At 52.7% G+C, this 17,371-nt stretch overlaps 1 protein-coding gene across 3 annotated transcripts in view; it reads right to left on the reverse strand.

Moving 5' to 3' along the window:
- CUNH11orf49 (chromosome unknown C11orf49 homolog) overlaps positions 1-17,371 on the reverse strand; it is a 164,132-nt gene that overhangs the window by 10,210 nt on the left and 136,551 nt on the right. For all 3 annotated transcript variants that reach the window (XM_010612444.3, XM_033756652.1, XM_033756651.1), the window contains one exon: positions 6,982-7,066. In XM_010612444.3, the coding sequence (XP_010610746.2) occupies positions 6,982-7,066 (85 nt within the window). The remainder of the gene's footprint in view (positions 1-6,981; positions 7,067-17,371) is intronic.

The following is a 17,371-nucleotide window of genomic DNA, read 5'->3' on the forward strand; positions in this document are numbered from 1 at the left end:
CAGCGCCGGCAGGGACCTGGTGGCCCCCTCCCGTCTCCCTGTGAAGCCGGCAGCTGCGCTGGGCAGGCTGGGGGTAAGCGGGTGCGGAGGGGCAAAGCTCCTGGCCCAACCTGAGTCGCCAGCTTCTGCTGCCCCGGCGAGGGTCAGGCTCCTTGGCCCATGGGATTGAGCTGGGGCCCAGCCGCAGTCCCACCGTCCACTGGCCAGGTTACCTTCTCCCTGGCCCCAATTTCCTCATGTGTGGGCAGCAGCCCTTTCTAGTTCTTCTGCGGGACTCGTGGGCAGTGTTCGCGTGGAGGTTCTCTGCCTGGGTGTAAGGGCGGCCACGTCTCTCTGGTGTACGGTGCTATAGCGGCGCAAACCTCGAGGAAGAGCCAGGAAGAGGAGGCACCGTGCGCGACTGCGTCCTCCGTCCCGTGCCGGCTGGGCTCAGTGCCCCCTGCAGCCTCTGCTTTGAGATCAGGGCCCCGAGTGGGAGCAGCCACGGAGAAGCCACCCTTTCCCAGCTGAGAGGGTCCTGGGGACACTTGCTGAGGGCCGTCCAACGGCCCGGGGGACCCCACACCCACCCTGACCGTGATGGCTCGCGGTCACCGGGGCTCCCGGGCAGCGCTGTGCTCCCCCAGTTCACGGCTTTTCCTTCACCCTGTGCGGGAAGCTCGGACAGCACCTTAGGAGAGCACAGGCCGGGGCGAAGACAAGGGCCCAGGCGGGCATCGGGCCTCGCAGCTGCACCTGTGTGGCTGCCCCTTCCCGCTGGCCCCGGCCCTGCCCTCCCAGTGGGCTTGCTGGCCTCCTTCCCGGGGGATCCCAGGAAGCCCACAGCTCTGCGATGGGAACTTGGACCCGAGGCAGGGCTGGACGCTGTTCTTCCCTCCTTCTGTCCCCCAGGCCTCCGGGTCCGGGCTGATGGCGTCTTCCAGTTCCCAGGGTCCGCACGTATTTCCCTCACCCCTCTCTACCTAAACCCTGCCCGTCCTTCTTGATCTAGATGAAGTGTTTAGAATCTCAGGTTACAGAGATTAACAACTTCTGGGTCTCCACCAGCGAACTCTACCAAACAATATCATTCTGCCATCCTTGCGCCAGTTTTTAAAAGCCTAGTGAACCAGTGCAGACACCGTTCAGCCGCCTGCACGCCCACCCCTCATTCCATTCCTCTCTCCTCCCCCAGGGCCAACCAGATCGGTGGAAGGCTGGAGGCTCAGCATTCCTCTGGACATTTCTATACCACAGCCACTCTTGCACCTCTTTAAGCATTAGTCAGCTGCAATGGGCACGCCTGTAATCCCAGCCACTCTGGAGGCTGAGGCAGGAGGGATCACAAATTGGAGGCCAGCCTAGGCAATTCAGTGAGATCTTGTTTCAAAGAAAATGGGCTAAGGGTGTAGCTCAGTGGTAAAACACCTGTGGGTTCAATCTCAGTACTCCTGAGCTACATCCCCAGCTTTTCTTAAAATTTTTTTGTTTTGTGACATGATCTTGACAAGTTGCCCAGGCTGTCTTCCACCTAGCAATCCTCCTGCCTCAGCCTCCTGAGTGGCTGGGATTATAGGCATGTGCCACCATTCCCAGCTGGATTAGGGGACTCCACCAATTTGATAGCTGTAAACCAGTATCTCATTTTGGCTGGGAGTCCCTTGTATTAGTGAGTTTGGGCATGAAAATATGCCCAGATGTTTACTGTTAGCTCATATTCGATGTGTTGCCCTGATCTATCTTGGGACTATTTTTTGACTGGGGTTCTCCATATTTTTCTTATTGATTTGTAGGCATTCTTTATAAAAACAAATTCTTGAGGCTAAAAAGTTCAAGGGCTGGGGTGTAGCTCAGTGGTGGATCACTGGCCTCGCAGGCATGGGGCCTTGGGTTCAATCCCCAGCATCTCAAAAAAAGTTTAAGAGTACATTGGTTTTAAGATTAGAAAGTTCTGAGCTGGGCGTGGTGGCACACACCTGTAATCCTAGCACTTGGGAGGCTGAGGCAGGAGGATTGCTGTGAGTCCAAAACCAGCCTGGGCTACATAGTGAGTTCCAGGTCAGTCTCACTACATAGTGAGACCCAAAGTTCTGAAAAATGAGCTGGAGTGTAACACAGTGGCAGGGCACTTACCTCGCTCGTGTGAGGCTATGCATTTGTTCCCCAGCACTGTGCCAATTTTTTTTTTTTAATCCTGGAAACTAATACATGAGAAATAGCCTCTTCTGGCTTCCGGTTTGTCTTTCAACTTTGTTTATGGCATTTTAATTCCCTGGGAGTCCAGTGGTTAGAGCGTGACACTCTCACAGTTGTGGCCAGGGTGCAAGGGGCCCTTGCCAACGCTGCCTCCTCCCGGGCCGGCAGCTCCTTTCTTCTCTGAGGGTATCACAGTTTTTGCATTTCACATTTGGGCTCGTGACTTCGGTGAAACAGGCTTCTGGATACAATATGAAGTCGGGATCCAATTTTACTTTTTGCTGTGTCACCCCTTACCGACTGTCATGCGATGCCACCATCTGACGGGCCATTTTAAGTGAGGCCCTCTCTGGCCCGTCATCCGTCCCTACTCTAGGGCCACACTGTCTTCGCTATGGTGTCTCTAGGGCAAGTCTGTCTCTCCCTCGTGGCAGAGCCTCCTGTGAGTCTCCGGTTAGGCTGGCTCCTATGTCTCTGTTCCTGTCGCACTTAGGACTATACTGATTGAATGCCTGCTGCTCTATCCCTTCATAAATTCCTCCAGGGCTGGGACATCTCTTCTGGTCACTGCCACAGCCCTCCATCAGAGCACAATGATGGCATGTAACAGGCACTCAATAAATGGTGAGAGCCAGGCACAGGGGTGCACGTCTGTAATCCCAGCACTGGGGAGGCTGAGGCAGGAGGATTGCCACAAGTTCAAACATTAGCTGTCTTCTAGGGATTTCTTAGAAATTGGAATTCTCGAGTCCTCCAGAGGCCTGAACTCTGGGGAGGGGCTGCAGGTGACTCTGTGTGCTTCAGGCTGAGCACTCCCTTCCCTCTTTGGGGCACAGTACCCTAACCCCATGTCTCTGGGCCTCAGGCGGTTTACAGTTGTGACGGTTCCCTTGGCCCAGCTGGGACAAGGCCAACACCTGCTGGCCACAAGCAGTCCTCCTCTACCTAACGCCTTTGTTAAACGTTATTTTCTGAGTGTTGCCAAATTCAAAGAGGCCAGAGAGCATAGCCTTTGGGAACTCTGGAACTTCTTGTTCATTTTTGAAAATCTGGTAACAATAACACTGACATTACTATGACAGCAAAAACCGCTTATTTACTAAATGTTTGCAATGTGGACATATTTTTGTTGTTGAAATCTAACAAACACCACATGGTTAGCTATTGTTACCCCGCTTTACAGACCGGCAAACAGCTCTGAGAAGTTAGGGAGACCCGCGAGGTCCCGGGGGGAAAGGGTTTTCCCGGGCCGCAGGCCTGGGCACCTGCGTTTCCAGGCCGCCACTGCTTCTAAGGTTGATGGCGAGTATATGCTGAATCCTATCACACCCTTCTCCAGCCATGGCGTCTGCATCGTTCCCATTCTATACATGACACGGAGGCTCAGAGGAATTGAATAACTTTGCATGGGCACAGGCTGCTAACCTGTGTTCAGGATTTAAACCCGACAAGCCTGGCTCCCATCATCTGCCTTGTTTGGTATCGGGGGTTGAACCCAGAGATGGCACCGAACACATCCCCAGCCCTTTTTCAAATTTTTGAGGCAGGGTCTCGCTAAGTGGCTAAGTCGCCCAGACGGGTCTCAAATGTTTTGATCCTCCTGCCTCAGCCTCCCCGAGTGCTGGGATCACAGGCCTGTGCCACTGGTCTTTGTGCAGTGCTGCTGCAGGAGCTGGGCAGAAGGGGTCTCGGGGTGCTTGCTCCCCGCTTTCCTGCATTCCCATCTCACACCTGCTGCCCAGGGCCTGGCCGGATGGAAGGCGGAGACGCCAGCTCTGGCCAGCGTGCCCTGCCCAGGCTCTGCTTCCCAGCTATTCCTCCGTGCACTCATCACCTTGTCCTGAGTCTGCAGGGACGGACCGAGCAGCTGCCTTGCCACCTCATTTGGGAATCTGGGCGATGCCTGGGTATGGGGAAGCTGGGCTCCAACCTGCAGGACAAAATGAGAAGCCTCCCCACCCGGGTAGCTGCATGTTTTCTACACACGCAGGCTGGCGGAGGAGGGGAGAACAGCACAGGGGAAGCAGGGCTGACCCGGAGCCTCGTGCTCCAAAGGAACGGCCGCGTCCTGAATTCATCCCGGTGCCGCAGCCGAGCCCTGTGGGTCCCGGGCCTCCGATGCTGCACCTGCACCCAGAGTGCCCTCGTCCCGCTGTCCAGGGCCTGGCCCCGAGCTTCTCTTCCTCAAGTGGAGGAACGTGGCTGAGAAGCCTCTGTATCGCTGATGGCCCCGCCGGCGCAGGCAGCCGCGTGCTGCCAGCAGGACCTGAGCGCTTGGGTTCTGCTCTCAGGGCTCACAGAGCCGGGAGTCTGGAAGGGGCTGGGAGGAAGCTCAGCCTCAGGACAGGACAGGGGGGCAGAAACCAAGGTACAGGCGTATGAAAGTGTGGTGGCAGTGACGGGTACCCAAGTGAGCCCCTGTTAAGTTAAACGCTGTCCTGGGAGGGACAGGAGCTCTCTTACTCGTGACTGGATCTCCAGCGAGCAGAATGATTTCTCCTATGAAAAGGACACTCAAGAAATATTTGGTAAAGTGACGATTCATGCTACAGTGAGGAGCAACACACAAACTTCATGCTACGTGAAAGCAGCCAGTCTCGAAGGAGCACATCGTACCTGATGCCATTGGCCGGAGATGCCCAGAACAGGCAGGTCAGAGAGGGAGAAAGGAGTGGTCTGGCCTGAGGGTGGCGGGGAGCGGACGGATGGCTGGGGCTGCCACTCAGTAATGAAAGTGTGCTAGAGTTGACTGTGCAATGCACTTTGTAAATAAACTAAAAACCACTGGATTTACACCGTAAGTGGGTGGAGTATAAATGCCAGCCGAGGAACGTTCATTCACACGCTTTCCACATGTGCAGTCATTCACTCAACCCTGGGACAGATCCCGACTGTTCTCCTGGAGCGCACGCACTCACACTCACATGCATGGCTCCTTGTATGTGCTTAGAAATTCTCCAGTCACACTTAAGTCCAGTTTTTGTTTTTGACAGGGTCTTGAAATCAAACTGATCAAAGCTGGAACGAAGGCTTAAGGGTGAGCAGCCTGCACTGGGAAACGTAAGAGCCCCTGAGCAGGAAGGGGAAAGTCCTACACAATGCTGAGTGTGTGATTGCTGAACAGGTTTTGCACACGACCCGCAAAATGAGTTTAGAAGCTGAGAACCATGACGTCCCACCCAGTGGGACACAGAGGCTGCTGAGTGGTGGGAGTGATGAATTTCCTGTCTTCCAAGCCGGCAGGGGGCGGTAGCTCCTCAAGGGGATGCAAGGGGATTCTAGGAGCAGCGCAGCTGATGCATCTCTGGTTTCGGGGCCAAGCTGCCAAGCAGCAATGGTGCCAGGATATAGGGCAGGAGCCTGCGGAGGGCGGAGACTTGGGCCCTGCTGCTTGCAAGCTCCCAGTAAACTCCTCTGACACAGTTAACCTCTCAGGGTCTCAGTGAAGTGAGGAGGAACTTTTTTTTTTTTTGAGACAGGGTCTCACTATGTAGTGGAGACTGACCTGGAACTCACTGTGTAGCCCAGGCTGGTCTCAAACTCAGCGATCCTCCTGCCTCAGCCTCCTGAGTGCTGGGATTACAGTGTGCGCTATGATGCCCAGGGAAGAGTAACTTTTAAAACTAATGATTAAGTCAGATCATTGAGGAAAGCACACGCACAGAACTGTGAAGGTAAATGACTTCAGCGTGACTTAGAGGAGCTGGCCGCAGCAGTTAGCATGTGTGCCAACTGGATCGGCTTGGGGTCTGCCCGGGACTGGTGGGGCAAGCTGTTGGGTGTTTCTGGATGGGTCATAGAGTGTGGCTTTGGGCAACAGGTCTGTGCCTTTGCCCCCTCCTCTCAGGCGGTGTTTCCTTCCCTGCTTCCTGGCCGCCATGAACCGAGCAGCTCTGCTCTGCCAGGCCCTTCGGCCATGATGTTCCTCTTGGGAGCCAGCTGACTATGGACTGCACTCATGCAAACTGTGAGCCAAATGAATCTCCCCTTTTAAGAAAAATATATATACACTTTTAGAAAACAAGATTTTTTTCTTTATACTTCTATTTGCAACCCAAGCTCAAGTTTTGTGTTAAATAATAAGATTCTGGATATGGTGGTACATGCCTATAACTCTAATCAGGAGGATGAGGTGGGAGGATACTGAGTTTAAGGCCAGCTTGGGCAATTTAAGCCTGTGTTTAAAGACAAAAGTAGGGGCCAGGCATGGTGGCGCATGCCTGTAATCCTAGCACTCTGGAGGCTGAGGCAGGAGGATCGCTGTGAGTTCGAGACCAGCCTGGGCTACACAGTGAGTTCCAGGTCAGTCTCAACTGCATAGTGAGACCCTGTCTCAAAAAAAAAAAAAAAAAAAAAAAAAAAAAAAAAAAAAAAAAAAAAAAAAAAAAAAAAAAAAAAAAAAAAAAAAAAAGACAAAAGTAGGGCGGGGGATTTAGCTCAGTGGTTCTGTCCCCTGCCTCACAAATGCAAAGTCCCAAGTTTGATCCCTGGTACAAAAAAAACCAAAAACAAACAAACAAACAAACAAAAAAACTTGTGTAAAGGCAAAAGTAATCCAGAAAAGGGCTAGGGATGAAGCTCAGTGCTCCCTGGGTTCAATCCCTGGTACTGGCCCCCCAAAAGTTTACTGAGGGCTGGGGATTTAGCTCAGTAGTTATGCCACCTGCCTCAAAAGCGCAAGGAGCTGAGTTCGATCACTGGTGCAAAAAACACCTCATCATTTCAAAGACTCTGAATAGCCCCCTCTCTGATGTGATTTCTGCCCTAGCTGGGGGCTGGGCTGGCCTGGGAGTCAGGGTGCCGTACCTGGCTGCTTTCTGGGTGAGCTCCAGCGGGAAGTCCGGGCATAGCAGTTGCAGCAGGCAGTGGTACTCCCGCATGGTCAGCAGGTCTGCAGCGGAAACAGGGAGGAGCAGTCAGGTCTCCGATCCTATCACCACCTCTCCCAGCCACTGCATGTCTTCAGCCTCAGCCTGGGGAAAGCCGCTCTATTTCTCATTCATTTTTATTCTGAGATAGGTTCTTGTACGTCACTGAGTTGCCCAGCAAGAGCTTGCACTTGTGATCCTCCTGCCTCAGCCTCCCGAGAGTGGGATTAGACATGTGCCACCACCTACAGCTGAGTTGGTGTTGGGGTGTGGGGCCACTAACTTCTGGGGTGAGATTTTAAAATCAAGATTCCTGCAAAGCCTTTCCTGGGTTGGGGAGCCCGGTTATGATGTCGGTTTGACCAAAGGGCAGAGAAACACTCAGGTAAGAAAGGACACGGGAGAGGCGCCTCCACGGCTTCTTAGCCTGGTTTCCCTGGATGTAAACATCTGGCGGAAGGAGGAATGAGTCATCGGAGAGCCAGGGGAATGTGCCGAAGGCCCTGGCATGGCCGTGCTCACCCCCACATGCCGGGGTCCATCCACAGGACGTCTGGAGGCTGAATCAAGGCAAAAGGGCTTGCGAGCACGGAGGAGTGGAGCGGAGCCTACTGACCACAGACAGCGTCACTGTCACCCAGCACAGCAGCAGCTGGCTCCTCTGGATGCCCACAGAGATCTGGCCACCTCGTTACAGGAAGCCAGGACGGAGGCCCAAGATACACAGTCTAGGGCTCCAAATGACTCCTGACAGAGGCGCTGCTTGGGAGACAGCAGCCAGGAGGCCCTGTGGTCCAGATTCACCAAGGAAGCAAATCTCAGAGAGGTTTACTGGGATCCCCAGGGATAGGAAACACGCTGGCGCTGAAGGGCTGTGTTGCTGTTGCATGTACTAAAGCCAAAAGCGTTTGGATCAGCCGGCAGCCGCAATCTGCAAGCATTCCCACGCACCATTTCAACTATGGCAGGGCAGCTGAGGGTCGGCAGGAGCTGCGGCCTGACGCCTGCTAACGGGAGGAAGGGTGGGGGAGGAGACGCACAAGGCACGGCCACATCTGGGAGGAAGATGATGATGATCACAGGCACTTGGTGTCTTTGGCCAAAGTTAGCCCAAGCCACAGGAATCCAGATCTCCTGCCCTGCTAGTTTGGTTCATGCTTTTCCAAGACAAAAACCCCAAATCTCCAGGGACAGGCCTGAGTTCCTACTGCTTTTTCATCAAAGCTCAATTCGAGGTGGGGGCAGAGAGTTAAACTAACCACATGGCCCAAGTCAGGGACACCAAAGAACAGATTCAGCGTCAGTGCAGGTCAAAGGATCAGGATGGCTTTTGTGGCCTTTGCCTTGGCCGCAGTGGGCTGTGTGCTTCCCTCTCCTCCCTTGCTGACCCTGGACACAGCCTGGCAGGAGGCCTTGCTCTTCAGGAGAGGGAGAAGCCACTCAGAGTCTCACAGCTCTGGGGCGAGGCTCAGGGGAGGAGAGAGAAGGGAGGCACGCCAGCAAAGGCATCTCGATATGATCCTAACTGGTGTACTTCAAGTCGTTGCTTCCTGAGGGCAGAAGAACGATTCACAAAAATCCCTTTGTAGCTCTCTCATGCAACAGAAGGTCCTCAGAAATACTAAAAACAGAACATAGCCTGCCCACCACTTCCGGAACTCGACTCTCCCAAACTTCCGTTAAGGAAGGAAGGTAGTCACGTAAAGCGATGCATGATATCACAAGCAAATAAACACCTTTTAATTGTGTGAGGCAGTTCTAATTCCATTAAAGTAATGGGCAGCCACTCCTGGCCCTCGGGGACTGGCGGGACTGGCAGGTGGTAAGACTGGTTCCGAATCAGAACTGGGCTGAGAGAGGGCACCTTTCCCTTTCTTCACCACAGGCTGGGCTGTAATTTTGGGGCACCATTTACAGGTTCCTGTGGGCAAACTGCTCCGCCGCTCACCTGCTCCGGGGAATGGTCAGACTTGCAAGGTAGAGTTCGAGTGTAGAGGACAGGCTGTCTATAAAGCGCTCAGCGAATACCTAGAACTCAGTGACACCGAGGGGAGCTGTGTTGGTTTTTGGTTTTTAAATTCTGGGGAGAAACACAGGAGAAGGCAGCCGTGCACAAAGGTTTTTCTTGCTCAATTTGAATTCGGAGGCCCTGGAAGCGCTCTGCTCGGAAACAGTCAGGCTGCGCAGACCCCTTCCTGACACTCCGCCTCCTCCGCTCTCCTCTAGCCTGCCTGGCCCTGCTGCCGGCCCAGCCACTGCCACAGTGGGGCTCTCTGAGGTGTAAAGCCTCTTCCCAGCAGCCTTTTGTGCTCCAGGAATAACAGTGATGACCGTGAATGGTCTTCAGGCTCTGTGCTCAGCACTTGAATTAGCACACTGAGTCCCCATCGTGCCCAGGCCCAGTGCAAACATGGGACAGACCTAGAAGCTTGGGGGACACAGTAAGCCAGTGACGGAGGAGAGGACAGCAAGGGTCTTCCCAGAGCAGGAGCCCAGCAGGGTGGGAAGAAGGCGAGCTGGGGCCGGAGGCGCCTAACAGTGCCACCAGCTCGCGCTGGAGCGTCTCCTACAGGCCAGGCCCTGTTCTCCTCAGGCCTTCCACGTGCACCTCATCTAACCTGCACTGTTTTAGTCCCATTTCCCAAACACACCAGCTCAGACTGAACATGCCAAAGAGGCCAGACTGGACGGAATTCCAACCCAGGCAGCCTGGCTCCAGAGCTAAGCCGGCAACTTGACATCCACCCGGATGTGTGAGGGTGTAAGTGTGTTTCCCCTTCCAAAGGCATTGCAGGAACCAAATCGCCAAGGTGACAGTCCAAGAGAACTGATATTTCTCCTGTAAGAATCAGAAAGGTTCTAATTTTGTCAGTAGGAAAGATGGAAGCCACTGGGGGTGCGAGTGAGGAAGAGGCGGAGGGGGACCCCGGGCTGTGGGCGATCCGCGGCTCCCACCTGCTCCCCCACTGCCTGCCTCAGTGTCCTGGCAGGTGCAGTGAAGGCGAGCAGTGCACATCCACAGATCCCTCTCTAGAGGGATCCCCAGGATTAGGGAAGCTCAGCCAGCAGGTCCTGCAAGTTCAAAGGCAGAGGCAGAAGGCGGCTTTGGGTAACATCAAAACCGGAAAACCCTCTGCACAAATTGGGCTTCTCTTTGGGTGGGTGGTCAGAAATGTTAAACTTTCTTCTGCTCAACTCCCCCACTGGGTGGCTCAGGACCAGAGGCGTTGCTACACCTCGGTCCTGTCACTTTCAGAGGCAGCACGGACTCCAGAGCGCGGGTGCCTGTGTGCAGGGCCTCGCTTTGGCACTGACCCCAGGAGTAGCCTGGCCGATTCCACGCCTCGGCTTCCACAGGGTATGAAGAGACCGTGCAAATGTCACAGCATGCTGCCGTGGGTGAGGAGTAGCGCCTGGCCTGTGGCCACTGCTCTGTCAGTATCTGCTGTTACTGAAACAAAGAAAGCGGAGAGGTAGCCCACTTTCTCAAGGAAACAGCTGCTGGGAGGGTCCTTAGCTCAGACCCCAGCCTCTCTGGCTCCAAAGGTCCTGGAAGTTCTGTCCTGGAAGAGGAACCCAGGGAGGAACTTCCGGGGACAGGTTGTTCGCACTGCAGACTGCCAGACTGGGTCTAAGTTAAGCACACAGATGCCTTTCAGGAGTCACAGCGAAACCATCATGGTGGGGCCGCCGTCCCTGTCTCACGGCTGGGTGACTGTGAACCACTGGTGGTCCGGGCACCATATACCGTCCAGGAGTCATGCACACCACAGGAGGTCTGCACGGGCGGGAACGCGTCAAATGGCAGGGAGGCGGCTGTGTTAGTGACACCAGCATGACCTGGACCAGTTACACAACTTCTCTGAACCTTGGTTTCCTCATCTTTACAGGGTAAATAACCACCGTACCAACCTAATGTAAAAAAAAGAGGGGGCGTCTAGTATATACATAAGGTACTTTTCTGAGAAAAATTAGCCAAGCGCTCAATAAATGGTACTATTTTATACTTACTAACAGATAAGAACTCGAAGTACTATGATTAAGGGATCTTTGTACTGAACCAAAGCACCAAGCATGGTGCCTGCATGTTATATTATTATCTTTTGAAGGAATGAATGAATTAAAACATACATCACGTGCTGACCCAGTCCAAATTCATAGGGAAAAAACTTTGGTCACCGTGTCACGGAGATGCAGGAGTTCCAGGCAAAGGAATCATTTCTGCAAATTGAGGTCTTGTGTGTGAGAAGCCAGGAAAGGGCGGAACACGGCACATGTTCTATTTGGTAGGCGCTGGGCTCCCCGCAAACCATAAACCATGGCAGCAGACTCCAGAACCTTCTCAGCAAGCGCTCGGTGCCATCAGCTTGAGTAGTGCTTTTCCGGGGAACGCATCGCCAATTTTACTACCGAAACCCAGGAAGCCTAAGGTTTGCCTCCCAGAAACGCACCCCACCCCAGCTACAACTCCGGCCCCGATACTACTGATTTCAAGATCAAGTGACAGCCTGATCCGCAGCGTTCTTCAGTTGCTGGTCTCCATTCTAATCCCTGACAGTGACAAATGACATTATGTTAGCCAGGAACATTAATCTCATCAGAAATGACTGATGCTGGCTTTTTCTCAACCAGGGAAAGAAGAGTCTTTCTATATCCGGTGCCCACTGCTGTCCGGAGTCCTGCCTCTGATGCTCTGCAGGGCAGTGCCGTCCTTTGCACGTCCTCCTCGCAAGACCTCACAAGAGCGGTGAACTCTGTGGTCCTAGATCCGGATGCCTCTGTTCTTCCTCAGACACGGAGCCTTTGCCAGGGCCCACCGGGTCTCTGAGGACCGGAGGAAGAGCAGCAGGTGGAGGGACCTGGGCCCATCTCCCCATCCTTGTGCAGACCTGGCTTTCTCCAAGGTCTGAGTCAGGATTTTGAGCCGGAGAAGTGTGTGGGACCCTTGGGTGGGGCTCGGTGTGGACTCATCGTGTGAGCGCTGCGTGTGGGCCGGGGGAGCGGCGCTGGTCAGGCCTGTGGTAACGAACCCCTCTCGAGCCACGGGAAACCCAGAGGCCTGCATAACCTCTCGTGGTTGGCCGCGTTTTCAGCGGAAACCACCACAGAGGCCAGAGAAGACTGCGGCCTAGAAGTGGACTTTCCTTATTTCCAGCGGCGATTGTTTTTATGTTCCTTTATGCTGGGGTTGTGGAGGCTTCTTCTACATGACAGTCACCCTCAGCCAGGCTGCTCTGTCCGGACTTGCTCGGAAAGAAGGACATGGCCGCGCCACCCCGTCCATCCCAGGGCACGGAGCTTTGTCAGCAGGCCACAGCCCAGTAAATACTCAGCGTGACTCTGCAGAGGAGGGGAGGAGAGTGAGGAGGGAAGGGGGGCATCTGACAGCTTCACTCGCCAAGGAGCAACTGGCGCCCCAAATCACAGGAAGAGTGCCAACCTCTAGGGGCCGTGTTCCTCCCATCGGGCCAAGCCTTGGAAGGAGAACAGGCTGTGCTGCTCAATTTCGTCTTTGGCAGTGCTGCTGTGCTGTATTAAGTGGAGGGAAATGGTGATTAGTGTACTGAAAGGGAAATGAGCCTAAAAAGGAATGGGGAGCAATGGCTTCCAGTGACACCTGTGAGTTGGAGTTCTTGGGCCATTATTAACACCCTCCTCTGCCAACTCATTACTCCCCAGAGCATCTTCATTGTGTTCAGAAGGGGCAGAACGCCAGACTCTTTAGTTTTATCTTGTGTTATGACTAAGCCCAATACCCGGTGAGATATGTATTTAGCCTGTTTCTGTTGCATATGTATGTGCTATAGGCCAAGTATTAAATTGGACTCCAACCTTTTCATGGCAATGTTTGGGATGAACTAAAGTGACCCCCCAGGAACTGGATCAGACAAAGAAAACCTGAAGTTAGTGGGGCCTTTCTTCCTCCCCGGGATCATCCCAACACCTCCCAGCCACCTGGTCAGGCCTGCGGGCTGCCCTGCCATCCCCAGCCACCAGCAGCGTGGTCCAGGAGCCTCAACACTGCATCAGACACTTCAGACACCGCCCTGTCCTCTGGCCCTCAAGGCGGGGCTGTTGGGAGTTGGAGGACACCACGGCAAGGCAGGAGAAGCTGCTGTTTGAGAAAGCTTCCATGACAGGAAACCTAATAAGCCGCACATGCCCAGAGTGGGCCGCAGGTCGGGAATTCCTTCTCATGTCCTCAGTAATGGGCAGGAGGCTGTGCCTTGCCAGAGTGGCCGGCTCATTTGGAAGGAGTTTGGGACCCTGTGCTGTGGAGCAGGACCTGGGTACCGTCAGTCACACCAGCGTGGCACGTGCGCCCTAGCCCTGCACAGGTCCGAGCAGCGCCCCCAGGTTGGGGAGACGGGAGGACAGGGATTCCTCCCCTGAGGAGCAGGAGGGGCTGAGGCAGAGGGCAAGTGGAGAGTGGAGTCCAGGCCCTGGCGTGTCTGGGGAGAGGGGACATCCTGCCCTCCAGGTGGCCCTAAATTGGGAACACCCTGCTCAGCCTTTGAGAAAAAGGCAGTAGTTTTCGGGTGCCTTTCATGGGCTTTTATGGCTACAGTGAGTGTCTTCATGTGGTTCCTGAAGGAAAGTCTTTTCTATCCCAGAGATACACTGTGATAGAGAGAAAAGGATCTGCTATGAGTTCTGCAAAGAACTGATTATATTCCCCAGGGCACTTCTCTAGGCTTAAATTTCCCCAACTATACAATAAAATAAGAAAGTTGTACATAAGGATGCAAAAAAGAATTTTAAAAAAAAAGGAAATCTTATAGAAACTATATACCATAGGTAAAAATAAGGACATCTCTACTCAACTTTCTCTTCACCAGCCTCACCCAGTTTAGAAGCGTCAGGGAGGGAAGGCCTGTGGGACTGTCCGAAAACTCCAGAGCTCTACCAAGGGCAGGCTAAGAGCCACTGGGCCTGACCCCAAAGCAGGGCTTCCCCAGTGCAGCGGTTACGGGAGAGGGCTTTGGTCTGGCGTGGTGATTCATGCTTATAAATGCCACACTCTGGGAGCTGAGGCAGAAAGATTGCAAGTTCAATCCCAGCCTGGGCAACTTAGTGAGACCATGCTTTAAAATTAAAAAGGGTCAGTGAGAAATTTGGCTCAATGGCACCACGCCTGCTTTGCAAGTACAAGGTCCTGAGTTTGATCCCCAGTACTGAAAAAAAAAAAAAAAAAATTAAAAAGGGTGTGAGGATGTAGCTCAGGCTCTGGGCTCAAGAAAATATGTAGCTCAGTCTGGGCTCAAGAAAATAAAAATAAATAAATAAAAATAAAATAAAATGCAGGCTCCAGAAATCAGCCTACTTGGTGCCCAAACTGGGTCTTTAACTAGCCAAGTGACCATGAACAAGCAGTCAGAAACACGAGAGTGAATAACACTACTATTATTAATGACATTAGTAAAATGAAAATAAAGATAGGACTAGTGATCATAATAGTAAAAACCTAGAGGAAAGGAATGATCAGGAGGGACAGATGAGCAGCTCAGGCGCCCGTGTACAGCGCAAGGAGGCAGCGGGGCAACAGAGCCTGTCCTTGTGACTCTCGCCTGCGATCAGGCACAGGTGGGCCTACACCTGCCCAATGAGAGGCCCATTCACTGCCCCCCTCTGGATCCGGGTGTCCTTATCACAGGATGGCCTTATCAGCCTTTGTTCTTTATTGATGGGTAACAGACTTCCGGCCTGGGGCAGGTGCGCACAGTGCCCTGCCAATTCAGGATTGCTGTGCCTTTAGCAGAGCTGAGGGCTCAGGTTTGCAGAGAGACTCATAATCATGCCACAGCTGAGCTGTGTTTACATGCATTTTTAGCCCTTGCAGTTGAACTTCAGGGAGCAGGGAGAGGAAAATGGTATCGACCCTTTCCTCCTCTCCTTTTTTTTCCTGGTGATGGGGATCAAACCTAGGACCTTATTCGGGCGTGGTGGTGCACGCCTGTAATCCCAGCAGTCGGGAGGCTGAGGCAGGAGGATCACTGTGAGTTCCAGGTCAGTCTCAACTACATAGTGAGACCCTGTCTCAAAAAACAAACAAACAATCTAGGACCCTGTGCGTGCTAAGGCAAGCACCCCAGCACCAGGTTGCATCTATCACCAGCCTCCTCCTCTGTGTGTGTGTGGTACTGGGTATTTAACCCAAGGCCTTTATATTGAGTTACACTCCCAGTTCTTTTTAAGTTTTTTTGAGACAGGGTCTCACTAAATTGCTAAATTGCCCAGAGTGAGCATAAACTCATGGTCCTCTTGCCTCAGCCTCCCAGAGTGCTGGGATCATGGGTGTGGTGTCACCATGCCCAGCTTGTACTTGCAATTTTAATGGGACTAGACAAAGGTTAGCAAGAGAAAACTCTATTTAATTTACACATACACTTCCAACTACTTTTTCCTTTCCAATTTAAAGTCAGGCTGACAGGATAGACTTTTATAAGCAATCAGCAAAACTGATGACTTAAGCAAGCCAGAGAAAACAAAAACTAATAGCTATTATTTCTCTGAGCTTTTCACTGTCTAAAACAGCCACAGAGTAAATACGAAGTGGGCCAGATTATGCATCTGATTTGCTTAAAGTGCATTTTCCTCCTCTTCTAAATAAATATAAACAGAAGCAGTGGCTAGTGGGGTTACTCACTGAGGGTGAGCTGAACCAACACAGACTAAAAATAAAAAAAACCACCTCCACCGAGTTCTCGGGTTCCTGGTGGTGCAAGAGGAGGGGAAGGCTCTGCGGCATGTGGGTGTATTTAGAAAGAGTGCAGCCTGCTCTCCTGTCAGAACCCACTGGCTTGCACCAAAGAGGATGGATTTATGGCTACCCATCCGCTAAAAACCGGACTTCAGAGACAGAAACAGAAGGCAGCAGGAAGAGGGCAGGGTGCACCCAAACACACAGCTCTTCAGAGGAGCCTACCTTTGTCCTGTCATCTGTGGGCATCTGCAGCGGACCATGTCTGTAATTATGTGTGTGTGGGTCAGAGCTGGGCGGCTAGGGAGGGAAGCGTGTCTGGCTCTTTTGGGAAAGGAAACTGATGTTAGCAGTTACTGCTCCGTAAAGCCATTGGCTTTGTTTTTCAAAGTATGGTTTTCCGGGTAAAGGATCCTCTGCCTGTAATGTGAATGAATCACTCATCTTATTTTAATAAAAATGTGAACCAAATGACAGTGCTCTCCATCGTGGGAAATAACACAGTAGATTTTTTGGACTCTGATGGCTATCTTTCACCGGGACTGGCAGGCATACAAAAAGAGAAGGAAAAAGATGAAAATACCCCAGTGGCATCAAAGGATGAGCCCAGCCAATTTCCTTCACACACAAATATTCTTGAGACAAAGTCTATTCTCACTGGTTTGGGGAGTGAGTACCCGGTTTCCCCACCAATGGAAGACTTTCCACTGGTGCCAACTCTGTGCCTCAGTTTCTTTCTCTGTCATGCCTCCCATGTAAATGATCAGGGCTGCCTCAGCTGGGTAAAATTCAGCTTAAAGCGTGCAAGGTTGTGTACCCCTTTGACCTGTTGACTCATGTTAAAAAACTAAGATAATAAAAATATAACAAACCTTTCCTCTCAACAGGCCTGCAGATTCTTTTGGGAACAGCTTTCTAGGATCCTTTCACTCTAGTTCTCTGTGCTGAGGCAGCAGCACAAAGCCCAGGGAGGGACCACTACTAGAACCCGTGGGGCCCTGGAAGGGGGGAAGCGCCGCGAAGCCCTCCTGCTTCTGTGTGGCAACACAAAGTACCCAGGAACAGGGGACTTGGAGATAAGCCAGGCCTGGGTTCAAAACGCCTCTCCTACTTCCTAGCTATGTGGGCAGACTTGTCTGAACTCATCCCCTCATCCCTGCTGTTACCCTGACTGCATCTGCTAGGCAGGCCTTGCTCTCCCAGTGTGCGGTCCCTTGAGTATGTCAAGTATGTTAAGTACGCTGCCACCACAGGCTATTTGCTAGCTTGTTTGTTTTTGGTGGTACTTGGGATCGAACCCAGGGCCCCAGACATTGACAGGCAAGTGCCCAGCCACTGAGCTACTCCCCAGCTCCTTCTCCCCAGCTTTCGGCCATGCTGTCCCTGGTCCTGAATGCCTACACGCCCCTCACCTCCCCAGATCCCTGCTTGGATGCCATCTTGCCAGTAATGCTCCCCTGGCCATAGGATTTGACACAGCAACCGGTCCTCCTTATCTTGTTTTCCAGCTTTTTCTTCTGTATAGCACTTAGCACCATAGTAGTCTACTGTATTATTTTTATTTATTTATTTATTTTTTTTTTTTTGAGACAGGGTCTCACTATGTAGTGAGACTGACCTGGAACTC

Source organism: Fukomys damarensis, unplaced genomic scaffold, assembly GCF_012274545.1.
Source record: "Fukomys damarensis isolate Sample0158 unplaced genomic scaffold, DMR_v1.0_HiC HiC_scaffold_27, whole genome shotgun sequence".
NCBI lineage: Eukaryota > Metazoa > Chordata > Mammalia > Rodentia > Bathyergidae > Fukomys > Fukomys damarensis.